This window comes from Chiloscyllium plagiosum, unplaced genomic scaffold (genome assembly GCF_037043375.1).
Source record: "Chiloscyllium plagiosum isolate Xiang-an unplaced genomic scaffold, Cpla_swu_hap1 HiC_scaffold_4, whole genome shotgun sequence".
Lineage (NCBI taxonomy): Eukaryota > Metazoa > Chordata > Chondrichthyes > Orectolobiformes > Hemiscylliidae > Chiloscyllium > Chiloscyllium plagiosum.
Genome location: NW_028270142.1, coordinates 28,551,302 through 28,574,482, shown reverse-complemented (window position 1 = coordinate 28,574,482; position 23,181 = coordinate 28,551,302). Strand labels below are relative to the sequence as shown.

General features: G+C 42.8%; 1 protein-coding gene and 1 long non-coding RNA gene across 2 annotated transcripts in view; one reads left to right on the top strand and one right to left on the bottom strand.

Moving 5' to 3' along the window:
* The window catches only part of LOC122549335 (tumor necrosis factor receptor superfamily member 11B-like), a 42,241-nt gene that overhangs the window by 17,225 nt on the left and 1,835 nt on the right, over nt 1-23,181 (top strand). Inside the window, exons 2-3 of the mRNA XM_043688982.2 lie at nt 16,874-17,276; nt 20,332-20,547. Coding sequence (XP_043544917.1) covers nt 16,874-17,276; nt 20,332-20,547 — 619 coding nt within the window. The remainder of the gene's footprint in view (nt 1-16,873; nt 17,277-20,331; nt 20,548-23,181) is intronic.
* LOC148150099 (uncharacterized) overlaps nt 9,546-23,181 on the bottom strand; it is a 40,807-nt gene continuing 27,171 nt past the window's right edge. Inside the window, exon 3 of the long non-coding RNA XR_015756918.1 lies at nt 9,546-9,931. This is a non-coding gene — a long non-coding RNA (uncharacterized LOC148150099). The remainder of the gene's footprint in view (nt 9,932-23,181) is intronic.

Genomic DNA, 23,181 nt, shown 5'->3' with positions numbered 1-23,181 from the left:
GTTTTTCTAGCATCTTCTCCTTAGTGAAGACCACCATACTGAGCTCTGTCCCCTCAACCTTCTAAACTTTGGAGAAATTACTCATTAATTTCACTGTGAAGACTGATGCGAAGTAATGATTCAGTTCCTCAGATATTTCTTTGCTCCCCACTACTATCTCTCTTGCATCATTTTCCAGTGGCCCAATGTTCACTTTTGCCTCTCTTTTGTCCTTTATATATCTAAAGAAATTCTTACAGCCTTCCTTTATATTACTACTAGCTAATGCTCATATTTTATCTGCTCCCTCTTTATTTCTTATTTTTGGTTGCTCTCTGTTGATCTTTGTAAGCTTCCCAATCCTCTGGTTTCACAACTTTATATGTTTTCTCGTTTGCTTTTATGCTATACCTGACTTCCCTGGTCAACCATGGTTGCCTCATCCTCCCTGTATCATACTTCTTTCTCCTCAGGATGAATCACTGCTGTGTCTCCTCAATTACTCCCAGAAACTCCTGCCATTGCTGTGCCACTGTCTTTATGCAAGGCTTCTCTCTCAGACAGTTCTACCCAGTTCCTCCCTCATGCCTTCATTCAGCTTAAATACCGTTACCTCTGCTTCTATCTTCTCTCTATCAGACTGCAGAGTAAATTCAATCACGTTATGATCACTGCTTCCAAAGGGTTCCTTCAACTAAAGCTCCCTTATCAAGTCTGCCTCATTACACAACACTAAATCCAGTATTGCCTGTTCCCTAATGGCTCCATCACAAGCTGTTCCAAAAAGCCAACTTGTAGACATTCCACAAATTTCTTTTCTTGCAAACTACTACGAACCTGATTTCCTCAATCCACCTACGTATTGAAATCCCCCATGTTCACTGTAACTTTGCTTTTCCTACACACCTTTTCTACCTCCTGCCCCAGCTCCTGATGAGGGGCGGCCTATATATGACTCCAAATATGTTTTTTTTACCTTTGTGGTTTCTCAATTCTACCCACACAGATTCTACACCATCTGACCCTACTTTGTTGCTTATTATTGATTCAATTTCATTTTTTACTAATAGGGCAACTCCAACCCCTCTGCCCAATTGCTTATCTTTTCGAATATTCTACTCCCAATCCTGATCCCCTTGCAGCCACGTCTCGGTGATGCCCACCACATCTTACCTGCCAATTTTGATCTGCTCCACAAGCTCATTTACCTTATTCCTTATACTGCGTGCATTCAGATATAACACCTTCAGTCCTGTTTTAACCATCCCTCTTCTCATTGTCAGTCATTTCTCCAATGTACTTGAAGTTTGATTGTTAACATTTTTCAGATACTCTGTCCTATTTGCATCCATGCTGGAGATTTTAATAACCTCTCCTCAGTTCTGTACTCTTATCTCCTCTTTTAATGGGGGTTTTCTAATTTTCCCTCAAGCTGTTTTACTCTTGGACAGCGGATGTTCATGATTCTATTATTCACCATTTTCCCACATAAATCTTGGCTTCTCTTTCTGATTTTTTTTTTGTCATATCTTCTGCATTGTATTTGATTGCAGGCCTTCCGTTTTGTTCATTTTTCTCACTGTCTGAACCTCCCCTCTTTCATCCAAGCCTACAATTTCGGTAACATTTCCTAGACCTGATGAAAGGCCATTAAACTGAGACATTATGTCATACTTTCTTGCTGGAATTAAATTGGCCCAATCCTGAATATGCCATATGTTTGTGATAAGAATCTTTGATTAAGTATTTATGAGCTATTAACATCACTTTTAGGAAAATGTATGTGGCCTTTCTTGCATGGAATTTGGCAGGTAACATGATTCTGGGTGCAATTAAATAGGTTTGTCATGGTGATATTTTTTTGCACATTGTACAGTAAACCTTAATTGCCTTCAAGGGTCAGTAGCCTTCCAGTAGACAGGCTGCAGCCATTGGATTAGCATTGAGTAGGAGCAATGGGACTAAAGGAAAGGCATAAGGAAGACCAGCATCAATGGAACGTAAAAGGGCAATTAATTGACTTTTCTATGGAATATTATTGAATTATAAATTTGGTATAAAATATTTGTTTCTGTGGCAGGTTTAATTAGTTTTGTGATAATCATTAACAGATAGAGAGTAAGGCGTGCAATTACAAGTGAACACAGAATTTGAATTGTATTCTCTGATATTTCAGTAAGGTGAACGGGTTAAGGAAAGCCAGCCAGAAAGGCAATGTGTTGGTTGCCTTCTCCTTTTCTTCTGTTCCTCTTCTACCTCCTCCTACTACTCCATTCTTCTTCCTCAGCACTTACCTTATCCTTCCTCCAAGAAAACCGACTACCAACCAGAGATTGGTGGCTCTACTTTGCCATCAGTACCACTGAGGGAGTAAGCGTAGCTGTCAGCAGTGCATCTGCCAGAGACCTAGGGTCAGCAAGGGATACAGGCCACAGGTCAGTGAAGGTGGGATGGGGGTTGCAGTGAGGGTTTCACTGCCAGAAGGATGAGGTGTAGAGGTGCAGATGGATCAGAAGATTGGGACAGGGTTTAACTTACAACAGACAACCACTCTTACTCCTGGCCCCCTCAATCAGACAGTTCCTTTCTTTTTGATTTCCTATCGGCAACTGCTCTGTCTGCTGCTGGTTGTACACCAATGCAAGTGAGTTGAAATGCTTAAGTAATTTTTCAGTTATGGGTCTCAATTGATGCCAAGGCAGGTAAACCAATCACGGGACTGAAAATGGTCAGAGTGAAAAGATGACTGGGTCTTCGCCCAGTTAAATGGCCCTGACTTCCAAACTCATTTTGGAGGTCAGTGTTGAATTCTGCCTGTTCTTTACACACCCAAATGATTGTATTGATCACATTTTAAGTGACAGCACTGGTGGACATTTTCCCAGTGATGTTAAAGAATGGCAATGAGCAAGTTTGATGGCATCATTTGTGTCATAGCCCATAGTGTGTTTTTTCTGTCTCTCTCACACACAGTCACATCTTCTCCTTTCATTCTTTATGCAAACAAGGTGACAGGCATGTTGGGCAGTAAGATGACGTGGAAGTGCTGATCCCTGCTGGAAACCTCTGGCTTTCTAAGCTCTGGCACCATGTTTAGAATCCAACTAGGCTCCACTTGCTATCAGATGGGAGCTACCCCTCACACTGTCTCAACCCATAGCACAGAAGGAAAATAAGCTCACTTCCTGCTTCACAAAGGAAGTTCTCAAAGTGCCGGTGGACAAAGAGATGGAGAGATGTTCAATTCTCTTCCTGGATGCCTGCAACAACAGGCCATCCTATTAGATGTGGCAACCTGGCCACAGATAGCAGCATGGATCCGTGCTGTATTCACTCTAAAGATCGACATCCTGCACCACTATTCTCTCTAACTTCCTTACCAGTTGTGCAGCCCCCTGGAACTGGAATTCAATGCTGAAATCTGAGTGCTGTTGCCAATTCCCCTGCATGGACCATTGGAGGTGCTGTGCACAAGCTCAGCCACGTTACTTGGAGGAAAAGTACACAGCAGTGCAGAAAGAAGGTCAATGATCTCCTGTACTCTGCAAGGCTAAATGGCTCCATCTTCTCTCTGTTACCTCACCCCCAAAAAGCCAATGCTCAGTCTAACTCTGTCACTGCACTGCACAACCATGGGCGGCACGGTGGCACAGTGGTTAGCACTGCTGCCTCACAGCGCCAGAGACCCGGGTTCAATTCCCGCCTCAGGCGACTGACTGTGTGGAGTTTGCACATTCTCCCCGTGTCTGCGTGGGTTTCCTCCGCGTGCTCCGGTTTCCTCCAACACTCCAAAAATGTGCAGATTAGGTGAATTGGCCACGCTAAATTGCCTGTAGTGTTAGGTGCAGGGGTAAATGTAGGGGAATGGGTCTGGGTGGGTGCGCTTCGGCGGGTCGGTGTGAACTTGTTGGGCCGAAGGGCCTGTTTCCACACTGTAAAGTAATCTAATCTTAAAAAAAAAACTGCGGCCTCATGCATCTCACCAAAGGTGATAGTCATAACCCTCACCATCATATACGTCATGTCTACTCATGTCCAATCCACCTTTTACAAATATGAATATTTATTGCCCTTTGTGCTTCCTACTCACTCACTGTGGACACCTTACTGCTTCTCCAACTCATACATGCTAACTAACTGCTCTTGCACCTACCTCATTCAACCACAGTGCAGAAAATATTGAAGACAATCAGGCTGAATGATCCAGGATGAGGTTCTGGTGGACATCAGACTCCTCACTCCTGAGCAGGAGAGTTAAGCTGGATGGCTCATGTGCTGATGGCGAGACAGCAACCATCCCAGTAAATTCCATTGTGCTGTACTTCTTACCTACAATCATTACTAGCACTAACTCATTTTTTAATCTGCACAAGCTTTTATCCATCTTTGCGTACTAATTCCACCTCTTCACTTAAGCAGTTACTAGTGGCATCCTGGAGCGAGAACCTCTCAGTGACTACTCTACTCTGAGGAATAAGCTTGCAAACTCTTAGAGGTTGCACCAGCATTCACCTGCACTCTCCATTAACATAGAGAGTTTCACCTCAGTGGGTACTGTACCTGGATTAGACTTGGGGATACAATCTGCTGACCAGTCACTGACATATCTACACGGCTGGTTGAGGAAGAAACAGTCGAGGTGACTGGCTCTTAGAGGACTGATGAGTCCAGGTACCTGCTCAGAGCCATTTAGAAGCTATGCCCCTATTCTCAGCCATAGCTGATGTGCTCAACCTGCAGAGATAGGCACAGAAACATCAGGCATGTGTTCCAAAGGCAGTCAGTAGCCTGGAATAAAAGTGGGAGGCCCATGAGGGCACGGATCCCCGGCCCAAGCACCTGACTGATCATGGTCTATTTCCTGGACAGGAAATGGTCCAACCGTTTGATTGTAATGATACCCTCTGACTGTCTGGAAATACCCACGCCCACTAAACCCTTCTGTCCTTTGGCTTTCACACCTCACCATTTCCATGAAGCACACGCGGCTTTATAAACTGCTGGCACATCCTGCAGCTCTGACACTGATATGGCATCATTGTTATACAAGGAGCCATCCACCCCGGGTCTGTCTGATATATTTATTCCTCATTGTTTCCCATGACCACAAGCTGCAGCCACTTCTTCTGCACTATAAGCCAGATTATACACATAGGCTGCTTGCTGCGAAACTTACACAAGAATCCTTTCTGTGCTAAAATGCAGCTAAAATAAGGACATAAAGGTTTGGGGGTTGTCAAATCTAATTTGGTCCATTGATTTATTGAATGTAGTCAAGAGGAGGATTGATTTGTTGTTGAGCCTGTGTAGAGAGAAGCTTGCACTACTTGATCCCGGAAACAGCTGTGAGATGTTGTGTCCTGGGAACGGGACCCTGAGAGTGAGTGAGTGAGGAAGAGCAAGCTCATTGTATGACCTGCTGAGTTTAAACATTGCAGGATTCTTCATACAAACAAAAGATACAAGGGCTGCTTGCATGTAAAGACCTTTTGTGGTCACAGACAAACTAAGAGGGAAATGATGGATAGTTCAATGGCAACACTGAAAATCATGTACAGATGCACCAGGTGGTTGGCACATGGTCAACGTAAAATAGCCTGCTCCACCACTGGGAGTCCTGGCACTGTTTCAGCTCCAAAGTACACACTTGAAGCTCTGATGTTGTGTTGAGCTGGGCAAACCTGATGATGTTGTGAAGCTGGTGCTTTGCTGTTGCTGAGTTGTATGGATGAAGGGTCTGTGAAGAACATGGCCATTAACCATGAGGTCAGAATTAAGGCCTTCAGCCCACTCCACACCACTCTCTGTAGACTTAGCAACTTTAAGTAGCAACACCAACCACTTCTACAAACTCACTTTGTTCAGAAGAGCTGGCTCCATGTAAAGAGAAGCTCTGTGGCTGATGCACCCATTCTGTGAGCTGTAACAGATACTGATAGGATAAGTCAACAGGTACTCGCTGTGTTTTACAAGGTTGGCTTTTGTGGCATTGGGTTTCTTGAGAATGGTTGGGAGTATACTGATGATACAGTGATTTGGCCCATTCATGCGATACAGTGCATGGTAATAAGCTTTTTGACACATGATGGTCAGATTCCGAACTTGCATCTAAGGTGTGAGGACTCAATCAGGCAAGATGTTATGACCTCAAGAATCAGACTGTTAGACTCCCGCCCAATTAAAATAACCAACTTTGTCATCATTCTTGCCACTTCCAAGAGGATAAAATACTGCCCTGAGGCTTTTCTTACATGTACATGTGGGAGTACAGCAGAGTCATGAGGTGGGTGGTTAGACAATCATCCACATCACTCAGTAGCCACCCAGTAGTTTGACAGGGTGCCACAAATGCAGGTGCTACAGTTGCCTACCACAGTATAAAGGCACCACGACTGCTATCATTGACATTGATGTGTGGAGACACATCAACACAACGTGGAGGGAACAGAATTAAAGATGGTCGTCTTGTACATCACGGGAAGCCTCTTCTGCTGTGAGCCAGGTGATGATTTCTTCTGCTTCTCTTTGGCAAGATAAAAAATAATTATCTCATTTTGCATACGTAGCCACTGTAACTTCCTTATGCTACAATAAGTGGTGAACTGGGAGATCTTACTAATATTATTTGCTCCAATTTGAGAAGAAGCCGAGACATAGAAATCCATGGTTATGGCCTTCTCAATCACTGACAATGCCATTCTCACTTGGCCCTCAAACTGCATGTCTGCCTGCACCAGTGGCAGATTTCAATGAGCACCTCTTTGCCAAGTGGAAATTTCTGATGCATTGTTCCTCACTGAGGTAACAGAACTATTTCCTAAAGATTCTGGGAATAGATGGCCTCCTGTTGAGAGCCCTCCTCTTCCTCCTCTTTTGTGTTGCCTGTACTCATCGGCCCTATCATACTGCTGGCTAACAGAGACTTTACCCATGACTGTAAGCAAGCAGACTGAGCAGAAACTCTGAAGTCAGAATTAAGGCCTTCAGCTCACTCCACACCACTCTCTGTAGACTTCAGCAACTTTAAATAGCAACACTAACCACTTCTACAAACTCAGCTGTAAGTGGTGCCCAAATTTTAAGTTCTACTATGGTCTAATTAGGGTTCTGAATATAATTTTAGCATAACTTCTCAGGTTTTCAGTTTTATTTCTTCAGAAATTAACAGTGAGTTTTATGTGTATTTTATTACCTCACTAATCTGCATTGTTACTTTTAATGATTATTGATCGAAACTCCCCACTACCAATATTCAGGGGTTACCATTGTGAGAAACAAAAGCTCACTCACTTTAATAATTTCAGTCCGAGACTAATTTCTGATCAGCCATTTATTTGTACACCTATAGATGGGTGCTTTGTCTAATTACCTGGTAAGGTAATGACAAAATGCACACCAAATCCAACAAACTCTCAAAATTTATACAGTTTGAATCCCCATATTTTTCCTTATTCCATTGTTTGTTCCCTGCTTCGCTTACGTCACAGGTTTCCTTAAGACTGATCCCACAACTTCTGTTTATCCTGTCTTGTCCGTGACAAACTCTTATCTCTGACTCCCATAAGGGTGTTTGATGTCAGTCTATTGTAGATTATTGATTAGGCATATCTTTTCTTCTATCAGCATCTATTTCCATCCAGAGGCCACTTTGACCTCTTTGATTAGGGTTAGTTCCTGTGTCTTGAGGAGGGGAAACAGATGCTTTCCTGTTTGCCCATATATCCACCATTGTTCTGTATTCATGTCTCATGCTTTCTTTTTGCTGAATATGTATTTTCTCATTCCTATTCTGTATCAGAATTTATACTTGCAGAAATAACATTAATTCATTTATATCCCACAATTTCCCCTTTTTCTTTTCATTACTATCTGTTATCTTCTGCATTTTTGTCTCTTTTTTTTTTAAATATTGTTCCCAAAATTCGCAAGCATCATTTCAGAGATTTCATCCATCTTAGTCTCACTCATCTCCTTATTATTTAGTTGATAAAGTTCCTCTGTCTGATTCCCCTCAGGGGTATTCATTTCACCACGGCTGTTTCAATCAGCCTCTGGGTGAGCCCTCGTATACAGGGTATGACACAACAGCCAATGGCCACCAATACCCCGACTACTACTATCAGGGAAGTAAGGATAGAAACCACCACCCCCTTTCTCTGCTAAAATTATATCAAGGGCTATTCTGTTTTCCCATGCCATCCTACTTGTCGCATCAAGCTGTTCTGATATTCCTTTAACCGCCTCTCTTGTATAATTTATAAATCGCTGTTGATTATAAAAATGTAATTTATCCAGTCTACATTTTTATTAATTGTTACCCACCAAAAGAGAGCTGACTCAAAGCCTGCTGCAATCTGGTTACGAGCCTTGAATTCATCAGGTACTCCCTTAGGAACACCTACCGAATCAAGATAAATCCTGTTATCAAAAGAAGTATCTAACAGTAATCTCTTACCCCTTCCCTTTTTCTCTACTATCTTTTCCTTCTCAAATGCCAGGGTAAATGGAATTGCCAATTGTACAATTGCGCCTATCCCTTTCCAATCCGGAGGTAGGGTGGGTCTCAATATTTTTCCTCCACAGTACCACCACAGATCCGCTCGGGGAACCTTTAATGCTGAGTAGTTCCCTCCCTTCTCAGTTTCGGTAACATTCTTAATCTCTGTACATAATTTCAGCTCCCCCAAATCTCTCGACCGACTCGTACCTCGCCTGCACACACATGACATGTGATTTCCAACTGCGGCGGAAAATGTGGGGGGAACTTTTGCATCTTTCTCCTCCAAGGGAGGGAACATCAGAGATAGGGAGGTACAATTTCTATCATTCCATGCAGTCTCATCCTGATACAGGGCTATCATACATTTCATGCCCTTCCTGTCTCGCTTCCACCCGAGCGGAAAGGGAACCACCTGGGCCCCTGGCTACTGGAGGCACATGCATAGCAATTGCTTTTGTTCAGACCTTTTACAGTATACTTTACTCATTCAACCCAGGCATTTGCATCCCCGTACCCAGTCTCTATCTCGATGGTCTGTTTCAAATCCTTTACCTCTATAATTTAGGATCATTGGGAGGGGTGAAAGGTTGTATCTCATTACCCAGTAATTCTACCCATTTTTCCCTGTCCTATGCTAATTCGAAAACAACAGCCCACAAACTCCTTCCCATTTGCTTTCATTTCAATCCCAAATGTTTCATTTAATTGTACCTCATAAGTGCCACCTCCCAAAACTGCTTCGTGCCATGTGGTTTTCCTTATCGTTAAATATATGGGGTTACACTTTTTATCGGGACAATCGGTGCTGGTCGAAAGGGGGCCCGGTGTATTGTGACAAGACCATTATACCAGGTACCATCCCCGAGGCCATCCCCATAGGACTTAAGATGTATCTCTGAGTTGCGGTATTGTCTCTGATTAGCTACATTCCCACAATTTACTAAGCTACATATATCAGTGTCTATTACTTGTGGATTATCAGACTCAGGAACCATTAATAATACATATGAAAATGATATGTGACAAAATCCCAATACCAAGAGGACTAGCATCATAACTCTAAGCATTCCCAGTATTCTGATCATTATGCTAAAACACAAAAAGGCTTAATATACAATCTTACAGAAATAATCCCGCGCTCGCGTCGCCACTGTATAGTCAATTACTCAAAGTCTCTTTAGTCTGAGTTTCAGCGGGTCTTGCGTTGATTCGGCTGTCCAGACTTCTTCCTCAACTGGAGGGTCCACTGGCCCTTTGATCCGAATGTAATGAGTCCAGCCTTTTTCCGCCATCCTTATTGCCGTTTCGGTAGTCAAAAGAGCCTGGTACGGCCCTTCCCAGTCTGGCTGCAGCTTAGTCTCTGTCCATGATTTTATTAAGACCCAATCTCCTGGCCGGATGGGATGAACAGCAAATTCAAGGGGCGGAGTCTGTGCCAATAGATCCTGTTTTCTGAGGAAAGATAAAGAGGAGGACAAGCCCAGTATATACTTTTTTAAAAACAAATCTTTAGTTTCAGGAATTGGCAATTCTCCCTGCGTTCCCAAATAAGGTAATCCAAATAAAATTTCATAAGGGGATAGTCCCAAATCTTTCCTCCGCCAAGGGACAAGCCCAAAAGGCATCCTTTAAATCTATCACACTAAACCATTTGTGATCATGAGGGATCTTACTTGACAACATATAGGGGTTTGGTACCACTGGGTGCCTGACCTGCACTATCCGATTTAATGTTCTCAAATCCTGCACCAATCGATAAGTTCCATCAGATTTCTGCACTGGTAGAATTGGGGTATTATAAGGAGACATACATGGCTCCAATAGTCCATCTCTAATCAGTCCCTCAATTACTGGCTGCAGTCCTCGTTTACCTTCTATGGAAATAGGGTATTGTCATTCACAGACAAAGTCCCCTTTCCGTTTTAAATTTATTAACAGGGGAGGGATCTGTAGTTTTCCACGATTCCCTTCTCTAGCCCATACAATAGGGTCTATCTTTCTCTCTGCATCCTCTGTCAACATCGCCAGTTGTACAACTAATTCTTTTTCCTGAATTCCAATCTCCAGTCCTAAAAGGATAATTAGGTCTCTCCCCAGTAAGTTACTTCCTATATCAGGGATATACAGCAGTTCCCCTGTAACCCTACCTTTAGGACCTTCTATCATCATAGGTTCAAATAGTGGAACAGTAAATCCTTCCCTTTTACCCCCGAAACAGTAATTGACCGTGTTAACATTTCTACTTTCTTTGGTTTAAAATTCAGCAATGACCGTGCTGCCCCGTATCTACTAGGGAGACTACCTCTTCCCTACAGGGTCCCACCTTCAAGTTTATCAAGGGTTCCTGGTGGGCCCCTGAGGGCAGGAACCCCTGACACCCCTATTCTTCATCATAATTCATAAGCGGAATTGCCTTTTCTTCCCTTTGTAGATCAGGATACTCCCGCTTAAAATGCCCTATCTTTCCACAATAATAGCATCCTGCCTGTAGCGACTTCCATCTCTGCCCCTGTCGCTCAAACCCTCTATCAATTGTTCCCCCTTGTCCTCTCCCTCTCCCCTTTCCTCTCTGTCCTGCATGCTGCCTCCTGCCACTCCGGTTGCCCACTATTGGTTCCATTCTCCTCTTAATTACCTCATCAACCGTAGCTACCATCATTTTCACCTTCTGTTTTTGTCTCTCATCCTCCCTCTTTACAAACACTTTCTGTGCCTCTCTGAACAATTCATCTAATGGTTTTTCACTCCATCCTTCTATCTTCTGTATCTTTCTCTGTATGTCTGGCCATGCTCTTGTCACAAAATGTACTTTCAAAAGACCCTGTGCCACTGGGACCTCAGGGTTCATTCCAGAGTATTTCCGCATTGAGTCCCTTAATCTTTGCAAGAAAGCTGAGGGAGTCTCATCTTTCTCCTGTCTAATTTCAAAGGCTTTAATCAAATTCTGTGACTTCGGAACTGCCTCTCTTATTCCTTTTAGAATCAGGTCTTTCAATTCCCTCATTTCTTCTCTATGCTCTGGGTTTTGGTTTTCCCACTGGGGTCTCTGAGGGGAAACTTCACCTCTCCCTGTCCAGCATCCCCATCTCCAATCGGGTGTTCCCTGTCCCATATTTTAATGGCAGTTCCTCGTATAAGTCCCCTTTCCTCCCCAGTAAATAATATATTCAAAATAGACATTAATTCAGCCCAGGTATACAGACTGGGCCCCAAAAATTGATCAATTTGTTCAGACAATCCCACCGGATCCTCAACCAGGACCTTCATTTCCTTTTTAAATGTTCTGACCTCCCCACTGGTGAGGGGGGGCACTTACAAACCCAATCTCTTTGTCCCCTATGGGTACCTCCCGAAGGGGATAAGTCGTTACGTTTTTCCCCTTTTTCTTTTTTTCAAAGAAATATTGCAATATTTCTAGCTCCCCATAACTTCAAACACCAATTCATCAATTCATGCTTGACTAACCTTCAAAGCCTGTTCCTAACTTATAAATATATTTATATATATTTACGTTCATTTCTTCAGTATTTAATAGTCAAAATGCAAAATGCATACAGTTCCCAATTTTGCAATTCACTGTAATTACCCAGTTTTAGTCATTTAATTTAGATCCAGAATTAGTTTCCTTAAATAGTCCTGACCAATCATTGCTCAATTACAATACTATAGGTCGTAAAATAATCTGAGCTTGCCTTAAAAGAATTTGTCTACTCAAGTTTTTTTTTTAAAAAACAACTTCCAATGCATGAACAATGGCTGAATCCAAGGTCACAGATATTAACCATAGAATTTTGCTTTTACCACAATCTAATGTTGAACTGAAACTTCAACTGTCCTCCATAAATCACTGTTATGTAAAGATAAAAGAGATTAGTTAGAAACTGATAGTAAGGCAGTCATGATCTGTAAAAAGAACAGGAGTTATCATTCCTTTTTTTTTAATCTCAATAGAATCCTTAACCTTAAAAGAAATCATGTTAAGTTTCCATAACAAAATCAGATTGAAAACAGTCCTGGAACACAAGCTCCAGGGAATAAAACACAAACATTCAATCACCAACAAACAAATGTTCACTCAAACCAAATCACAAAGGGTTAAACTTCCTACCAGCTGTACAGCTCTTTTCATTCTCTCTCTCTCTCGCTCTCTCGCACATGGACATATAAACTCAGATATTCACAAACCCAGTCTTCGTCCGATCTGTACTTTGGCCAGAAGACAGCGGGACGAAGAATGGAGTCCTTAGTCCATACAAAGCAACAATATTTAATCATCTTTCTCCCTTGTACAAGTATTATTTTGCCAATTTCCACAACATCCTGCCCAAAGGACTTTCCGGAGGAATGTTGTAAGGGACCCCGCCTCCATTTCCATTGCCGTGTCCTTACTTAGTTTCCCCGGAGGCTTTTTCCTTACCCAAAGCGCAAGCCATATTGAGTTCCTTCGTTAGTCCCTTATTAACTACTAAAACTCAATCCCGGCCACCAAGGCAATACTTAAAAGTCAGTTTTCTTACCTTGGTCTGTGCACAGAGTTGCCTGGCCCCTTTTGTCACCGTATTTTCTATCGAGCTCCTATCACTGTCTGATTCAGATGTCTCTCTTATAGGATTCACATCAGTCACCCAAGGGAGCAGACCAAACCGGGACACGAGACCGTTCCTCAATGGGGAACGGGACGCGTCTTCCCAGTGTTCAAGGCCAGCCACTCCCCCCGGTGATGGAAGAAAATCCCGGACAAGCCCCCAATTGTGAGAAACAAAAGCTCACTCACTTTAATAATTTCAGTCCGAGACTAATTTCTGATCAGCCATTTATTTGTACACCTATAGATGGGTGCTTTGTCTAATTACCTGGTAAGGTAATGACAAAATGCACACCAAATCCAACAAACTCTCAAAATTTATACAGTTTGAATCCCCATATTTTTCCTTATTCCATTGTTTGTTCCCTGCTTCGCTTACGTCACAGATTTCCTTAAGACTGATCCCACAACTTCTGTTTATCCTGTCTTGTCCGTGACAAACTCTTATCTCTGACTCCCATAAGGGTGTTTGATGTCAGTCTATTGTAGATTATTGATTAGGCATATCTTTTCTTCTATCAGCATCTATTTCCATCCAGAGGCCACTTTGACCTCTTTGATTAGGGTTAGTTCCTGTGTCTTGAGGAGGGGAAACAGATGCTTTTCTGTTTGCCCATATATCCACCATTGTTCTGTATTCATGTCTCATGCTTTCTTTTTGCTGAATATGTATTTTCTCATTCCTATTCTGTATCAGAATTTATACTTGCAGAAATAACATTAATTCATTTATATCCCACACCATTGACTAGAAACAGAACTGAACTAGTCATACAAATAAAGTGGCTACAACAGTAGATCAGAGGCTAGGAATCTTGTAGAAAGGAACTCATTTCCTGACCGCTCCAAAGACTGTCCATTATCTACAAGGGACAACTCAGGAGTGTGATGGAATATTCCCCACTTGCCTGGATGAATGCAGCTTCAACAACATTCAAGTAATTTGACAAAGTCCAGGACTACATCCACAAACATACACTCCCACAATCACCAATATGCAGTAGTAACAGCATGTACCATCAATAAGATGCACTGCAGAAATTCTCCAAAGGTCCTTGGACAGCACCTTCCAAGCCCGATGACCACTACGATCAAGAAGGACAAGTACAGCAGATACATACCACCACCTGCAAGTTCTGGTCCAAGCCACTCACCATTCTGGCTTGAAAATAAAATCACCATTCCTTCACTGCCACTGAGTTAAAATCCTGGAACTTTGTGGGTTAATCTACACATATGGACTGCTGTGGTTTAAGAAAGCAGCTCACCCAACAGCTTTTTGTGGGAAACCAAGGTTGAGCAATAAATGTGGGCCAGCCAGCAAAGCCCATATCCTGTAGGTCAATTAAAATAAAAAAAATTAACACTGGATTGCTTGGCTGCATGTACCTTACTTAGGCTGTTATTTTCCAAGAATTACATGGCTTTGTTATTCCTGCTATCAAAATAGACCATTTTGTGTTTCATTGCTTTGAGGTTCAAACATCAACATTCTCACTTTGTATGTTTATGAACATCTTTAATTGTCTTAGTTCATATGAGCACTCATATTATTAAAACTTATCACATTATTTGTTCAAATGTCTACCTGGGACTTAACCCACAAGAGTCACCAAATTGATTTGAAACTTCTGGTATTTTTGATTCAACTCAGGACATGTAATGATATCGGAAAATAAGTCAGTAGGTTTCTGGCACAAAAACATCCAGTTGGTTTTGAAGTATCAGTGTTCAGTTCATGAGAACACCACATTTTCCATGGGTAGGCCAAAACTTGTTTCATTTACTTATTGATGTTCTCTTTTTCTTGCTGAGATACATTTCTAAGGAAGACAGTGCACCTTTCTGTAGTTCAGCCCATCAGACATATATAAATAATAGTATGCACGTATTCATTGTGTTCTCATTCCTACTATGTTATTACTGGACAAATCAGATCACAGACTATAATTTGCTTTGCTATATCAAATTATCTTTAAATTCACGAGGTTGTCTTTCACTGGAAAACAAGCACAAATTGCTACAGCTCTGGTTTTAACAATAAAACAGAAATTTATAATGTAAAAGAAAAGATAAAGAAGAATAAACCAAGCTGTTTATATATAACAATTTGAAAGATTTTAATACACACACAGTAAAATTCAATGTTCTCTATATCTCAGCAGCTTCTCCTTACAATACTCAAAGACCAGAGAGTGTTCCCTTCTCTATCACAGTTATAGATTTGATGACTGTTTCTTTCTTGACTTTAACATTTTCTTTCAATTTTTGGTCTTGAAAATTCAGTAGTCCCTTTCTTGAGTTTTTACACAACTAAGTTTAGACTTGCTCAGCTTTAAAAGCTACTTCAAGGTTCTAACCAGACCATTGTGGGGAGAAAGTGAGGACTGCAGATGCTAGAGATCAGAGTCGAACGTGTGTTGCTGGAAAAGCACAGCAGGTCAGGCAGCATCTGAGGAGCAGGAGAATCGACATTTCGGGCATAAGCCCTTCATCAGGAATGAGGCTTGTGAGCCGGGTGTCTGAGAGATAAATGGGAGGGGGGTGGGGTTGGGGGGAGTTAGCTGGCAAACGATAGGTGGATGAAGGTGAGGGAGAAGGTGATAGATCGGAGGGGCCAGTGATGAACGGGTCTGGAGGGCGGTGCCGAGTTGGAGGCTTGGGACTGGGATAATGTGGGGGGAGGGGAAATGAGGAAGCTGTTGAAATCCACATTTATCCCGTGTGTTTGCAGGGTCCCAAGGTGGATTATGAGGTGTTCCTCCTCCAGGTGTCAGGTAGTAACGGTTTGGTGGTGGAGGAGGCCCAGGACCTGCATGACCTTGATGGAGTGAGAGGGGGAGTTGAAGTGTTCAGCCACGGGGCAGTGGGGTTGGTGATGTTTTCTGAAGAAATCCGCAAGAAGGCGTCCTGTCTCTCCGATGTAGAGGAGACCACACTGGGTGCAACGGATGCAATAGATAACATTGGGAGAGGTGCAGGTGAATCTCTGATGGATGTGGAAGGATCCCTTGGGGCCTTGGGTGGAGGTGATGGGAGTGGTGTAGGTGTGGCAGGGGAAGGTGCCAGGAGTGGGGTGTGGGCTGGTGGGGGGTGTGGACCAGAGTTAACAAACTAAAATCCTTACACTGAGGCAACCTTACTCTTTACCTATATTCTGAATTATCTCCTTTCTCTGGGTATAAATGTTTTGTTCATCTAACTTCAACCAGGACTTCTGCAAACTGAAACCAAAGGCTTTCCAAGTTCTATATTTTACCCCTAAGCAAAAAAAAAGTTTCTGATCTTCCTAATTGATAGTAAGCAAATGCTGTTCAATTTACTCTGTCTTCTCATAAAGCTGTCTCACTGCAAACAAGTTCACAACATCATTCAAGGAAGACTCTCTCATTTTTTTTACAAAAAAAAAGACCGGAAATACTAACAAGTTAATCATTAAACTAACTCATACACATGGATAAAAAAACCATGTGCCACTGGTTTAAAGTCTAAACTCTAAAATATTTATGTATAAATAAATCACACACTTTGCACCACATAGCAAGCAACAACTTATAGCTTGTTTCACTGCATATCCATTACACTTGAGTGCAATCTCATCAGTATCCAATGAGTAACCAAATTAATTTCGGGGGCAGGTCCCAAAATGCCAAGCAGATGTGGTTTCACATTAACGTGTGTAACTCCAGAGCAATATAGGCTGTATCTCAGAATAAAGAGAGGAGAGAACATATAGCTGAATACACTGTATGATCTGTTCAGTAGAACATTTAACATGATGAAACTTAACACTTTGCTTTACTTTTCAGCTTTCCATTATATCCTTTTCATCCGTTCCACTGGTAACACAGCCGATTGATCACGCACAAATGGAATCCTTCCTCGTCCCTGTCTACCAGCATTGGGATGATGAATTGTCTCAGTATCACATATGTGAGCAATGCCCTCCTGGTACCTACAGAAAGAAGCACTGCAATGCAGAAAAGAGGACAGAATGTGCACTTTGTCCTGATTCACATTATACAGAATATTGGAATTACTTGGATGAATGCCAGTATTGCAATGTGTTTTGCAAAGAATATCAATATGTTAAAAATGAATGCAACAGCACTCACAACCGTGTCTGTGAATGTGTTGAAGGTCACTACTTTGAATTTGAGTTTTGTCTAAAGCACTATAAATGCCCACCAGGATTTGGTGTAAAGAGGCTTGGTAAGCTGTGTATTAGTATTCGGAATTATACTATGTAAAATATTCAATTCCTTAGCTTTTTTTAAATTGCTGGTTAAAATATAGATTGCTGCCATGCATATTTTCCCAACTGAGATAGAAATATTCTGGATCACACAAGATTGTCATGACTACCATCAAGATTACACTATCGCAACACACTATGACTCAGAAGGGATGAGTTGTCCTTAACAAGATAAGTTCCGTCTCCCCTCTTCCACCTTTACCAGGCCCACATCCTCATTCAACTCCATTAGAAGTTGTTGGCCAGTGTTATTTTTAACAGTGGCATTTTAACTGATTAGACCAGTGCATCGAGCGAAGAAGATAGATGGAAAATTTAGGAAGACTGACACTCTGACTCTTCTCTGGAAGTCATATTGGATGTGGTGAGGGGCAGAATGGTTGTCATCAATCCTGGAGAAAGAGAACAAGGGATCAACCCAGAAATGAAGCAGACTAACTTGGAATTTGCAGAGGCTGTGAATCAACACCAAAATGTTTAATCATCTTATTAGGTCAGGAAAGGTTGGTAAGATATTATTTCCAGTCCCTCACTCTCTGACCTCCTGCTCAGAACTCCTCTGGCAAATCTACCTGGCAGTTCTATGTTTTAGTTTTTGTCTCCTGCAATCTTCTCGAATCTCCATCTGAGCCAGCAACATTCAAGCTCACCGAATAATCTCTCACAGCCATCCCACATGATGACCATCCACAAATGTACTCATTCCATCATTTTCACTTCTTGCACTCATAGCACTTTTCCTTCTCTCATTAAAGGAGAAGAGCTGATGACTCCAGGGAAAGCCTGAGCTGGACATGCAACCATTGCTACTTGGATTGCATTAGAGGAGGATGCACTGGAAATGAACAGAGCAGCAAAGAAATTTTGCATCAGTGATGGAGAGATGGTGATGACTCAGAGAGCTCGTGATAGCACTGGAAGATGCACTGCCACTTGGCACTGACCTGTCACACAGGTCGAATTGATGTCACCACTAACTAAAGTGTCATGATATACACAGTGTTGAGATTGTTGTTGTCTGAATATCAACACTAGCTTGAGTTCTTCCTCTCTCGTAGATTCTTAAAGGTGGCAGAGGAAATGGTCTTGGGTTAACCTGTGGAATCCTCAGATGATGTCAGGCACTCTGAGCATTCACTATCACACGACTCATTTGCATTCTCCACCAGATACACAATCATATTGGTGGATCCTGCTTAATAGATAGGTAACCTGGGGAGGACTGCATCACATGTGAGCTGGCAACCAGCATGGGGAATCAGCTGTGATGGGTCATTGAGAGGATGCTGGCCCAGGCAATAGTCTGCATGCTCTGACTAAGACTTTACACAGGATGGAACAATGCGACATCTTGGAAGGTCAATGCCATGCTGCTGAGGGCTCTCTGGCTCTTCATTAGCAGAGAACAGCATACATACCATGAGAGGCAGGATGAAACAATTGATGCAAGGCAATGGGGATTCTTCTCAAGGCATTCCCAGTTCTCATCTTTTGCCTCTCCCCAAACACTGTACAGAACCACACATGTTGTTTCCTGCCCTGATGAATAAGCCCGCAGGGGCATTTTGGAAACAACCATGGGCCTACAGGGGCAGGTAGGGCCATGGCTGTTTCCAAAACCTACAGGCCATCTGCCACAGGCATCTCATGTCAGAGAGGAGCATTTGGAGCAGCCTATGACTCAGCTGAAACCAGAAAGATTCCCTGGTGTAGCAGGAAGAGGAGGTGGAAGAGGAAAATTGAGAGTCTGTCCCACAATGACGGAATCATATTTGGAGCTTGAACCCAACATTCCAGAGCAAACCCATTAAAATTCACCACTGAGCTCTGTTTCCAATTAACAACAGTAGGATCACCATCTAAGAGGGATCACCATCTAAGAGGGATTTCTAATGAAAGAGCATGGGTATGGAAAGCTCACCAGGATTTTGATTTTTGAGGCAAAGGCAACCACTGGAATAGAGAGCAGAGCAGTGATGGCTGATTCTTGGCTCTCATGTAGTGGATGCTGAGGGGCTATCTTTCATTCTTTTGTGGGATGTGCTGCCTCTGGCTTGGCTAGCATTTGTTACCTATCCCTTATTGCCTCTTTCCAGCTGGCTCTCTCTGTCTAACTCATTTGCTCTTCACCCTCAGCACATTAAAAGCTGACAGCAGGGAAGTGCACACCAAAGTGCGGAAGGTGCGAGGCAGAGGAAATGCCTTCCAAGAAGTTGGCAGTCAGTTAGTAAGCAATACAGGGCACCCTCTGAGCAGTAGCCTCCCTCCTGACGGATGCTTCAGATCTTCAGCGGAGCTGTTAAAAACCTGTCAGTTTGACCAGTAAAGCTGGTTTCACACTGCCCACATTTTGGTGAATTACTGACAGGTCAGGAAGCAGGTACAGTGCTTGAAAAAGCTCAGATTTAGAGCTAAAGCAACTTCTGGTTGGTTTCTTAAAAACCTCACTGACTCCCTGATTGCATTTCATCTTCAAAGCCACCTCAGGGAAAGTCAGAGGAAGATGGGATCATTTGGGATCCTCCTCTATATCAGTTTCCAGAACTTTCTCACACAACTTTAGCTTACACCAGCCTGCGACAGCCTGAGAAATTTCTATCCGTAATCGTAACACAATAGCATAATGTTGTTTGCCAGCCCCTAGTATGTAAGTCTGAACATAATGTGATTAAATTTTCAACCCATTTGAATGTTTTAATTGATGGGCTAATTTAGACAAATAGACCTCCCATCTCAGAGGTAGGAATACTACCACTGTACCACATGAGCCCCTTTTAGCTCCCCTTTAAATGCATCTATGTCATTCTTAACAGCCATGGTGGGAAACTCTAACCACCCTAGCTGAAAAAAAAAGTTTCGATAGAATTGCTCATTAGATTAATTAATTGATAAGAAACCTCTAATGCTACAGACTATTTATCTTGTTGTATTAATACTGCTTAAATAAATCAGTAATTGAAGAAATTGTGGCTTGTTTTGTCTGTACATTACGACTTTCCAATTTCTTTCTAGGAACTCCATATGTCAATACAGAGTGCATGAAGTGTCCAAGGGGCTTTTTCTCAATTAATAGCTCTGCCAGCCAATCCTGTCAAAAGCACACAAATTGCACTGCACTTGGCTTGAAACAGGTTCTCCGAGGAAATGCATTTCAAGATAATGTGTGTGAGCCATGTCGGAGCAGTGAAGCATCAAACTCAGGATGTTCTGACCCATTTTCAAAGAAAGGTAAACATACTTGTCTCCAGAGGTGTATATAAAACAACATTTTGTAACATTTCAACTTCTGAAAAGTATCATGATTAGAAATATTGACAATTAGTTTGAATCTCCATTTATTCTGAAGAAGCTTATTAAAGAGTTAATGGCTGACTTGAATACCAAGTTAAGACATCCATTTAATATAAAACCAACCTGTCAAACATGAGGTTTGTGACATGGTCAACAAAATTTAAGTTTTGTGAGTAAATTTGCAAGACCACTATAATGCAGACTACTTACAGAAAATGCAAATTATTCGATATGTGAGCAGAACATTTGATTTTCTAGCAGAAAAGATTGGAGAGCTACATTTGTATTAGGATGAGTAGTCAAATAGGGCCTGCAATTTTTGTTTTGTCAGAAAAGTGTAATAGTCCAAAAAGACTCAAAAATTCATTAACTCAATCTTTAACACACTGCAGTTTAAAAATTTGTGGGACGTAAGCATTGCTGGTTAGGTCAGCATTTATTGTCTGTAGTAAAAACAATGACTGCAGATGCTGGAAACCAGAGTTTAGATTAGAGTGATGCTGGAAAAGCACAGCAGGTCAGGCAGCATCCAAAGAGCAGTAAAATCGACGTTTCGGGCAAAAGTCCTTCATCAGGAATACAGGCAGAGAGCCTGAAGGGTGGAGAGATAAATGAGAGGAGGGTGGGGGTGGGGAGAAAGTAGCATAGAGTACAATAGGTGAGTGGGGGAGGGGATGAAGGTGATAGGTCAGAGAGGAGGGTGGAGTGGATAGGTGGAAAGGAAGATAGGCAGGTAGGACAAGTCATGGGGACAGTGCTGAGCTGGAAGTTTGGAACTGGGGTGAGGTGGGGGAAGGGGAAATGAGGAAACTGGTGAAGTCTACATTGATGCCCTGGGGTTGAAGTGTTCTGAGGCGGAAGATGAGGCGTTCTTCCTCCAGGCGTCTGGTGGTGAGGGAGCGGCGGTGGAGGAGGCCCAAGATCTCCATGTCCTTGGCTGAGTGGGAGGGGGAGTTGAAATGTTGGGCCACGGGGCGGTGTGGTTGATTGGTGCGGGTGTCCTAGAGATGTTCCCTAAAGCGCTCTGCTAGGAGGCGTCCAGTCTCCCCAATGTAGAGGAAACCGCATTGGGAGCAACGGAAACAATAAATGATAATGGTGGATGTGCAGGTAAAACTTTGATGGATGTGGAAGGCTCCTTTGGGGCCTTGGATGGAAGTGAGGAAGGAGGTGTGGGTGCAGGTTTTGCAATTCCTGTGGTGGCAGGGGAAGGTGCCAGGACGGGAGGGTGGGTTGTTGGGGGGCGTGGACCTGACCAGGTAGTCACGAAGGGGACGGTCTTTGCGGAAGACGGAAAGGGGTGGGGAGGGAAATATATCCCTGGTTGGTGGGGTCCGTTTGGAGGTGGCGGAAATGTCGGCGGATGATTTGGTTTATGCAAAGGGTGGGGTGGAAGATGAGCACCAGGGATGTTCTGTCCTTGTTATGGTTGGAGGGGTGGGGTTTGAGGGTGGAGGTGCAGGATGTGGACAAGATGCGTTGGAGGGCATCTTTAACCATGTGGGAAGGGAAATTGCGGTCTCTAAAGAAGGAGGCCATCTGGTGTGTTCTGTGGTGGAACTGGTCCTCCTGGGAGGCGGATTTATTTTCTGTGGTTAATTATCCTTGACAAAATGGTAGTGAGCTGCCTTCTTGATCCACTGCAGCCCATTTGGTGTAGGTATACCAAAAGTGCTGTTAACAAGGAATATATTGAATCTAGAATCAGCAACACTGAAGGAACAGCAATATATTTCTAACCTGGACGATGAGTGGCTTTGATGTGCACTTACAGGTGGTAGTATGTCCATGTATTTGCAGCCCCATTCCTTTTAGATGTTGGAAGTCACAGGTTTGGAAGTTGCTCTCTAAGGAACCTTTTGAAGTATTTTGGGCATCCTGTGTCGAGTACCAGGGCCTGGAACAGGGGGCATACATCAGGCCCTGGGGCTCTAGGGGCTCCACTGTGCTCAGGTTGGGGGCTGGGGAGGAAGACCAGGAGCAGTACTGGGGTTGATAATTTCTTTTCCTGTCCCTTGATAGTCCACACTACTGCCACTGTTCATTGAGGCTGGGGGGAGTGAACATTAAAGATGTTTGCTGCAGTGGCATACAAAGTGACTCCTTTTTTGCTGGAGGATGTCAATTTCTTGTGTAGTTGGAACTGCACTCATCTGGGCAAGTGGAGAATATAGCAGTCTGCCTTAGGTCCTGTCACACAACACTAGATTATAGTCCAATAGGTTTATTTGAAAACACTAGCTTTCACAGTGCTGTTCCTTCATCAGGTGCTAGTGAGAGAGGAAGACCTTAGACACAGAATTTACAAGAAAAAGATCAAAGGGTCACACAACTCATGATGACTCTTAAAGTGAAGGTTTTGATTGATTAATATGCAAATCCTAGAATTTCTTTCAAGTCATTGCCCTGAAACAATTTATTGTGCTATCAATATAAAGGAGGTGACACTTCTGGTTAGACAATGTACTTGGAGATGGTGGACAGCCTTTGAAGAGTCAAGAGGGCAGTCACTGCAGAATTCCCAACTCTGACCTACACTTATGATCGCAGTGTTTATATAGCTTGTCTATT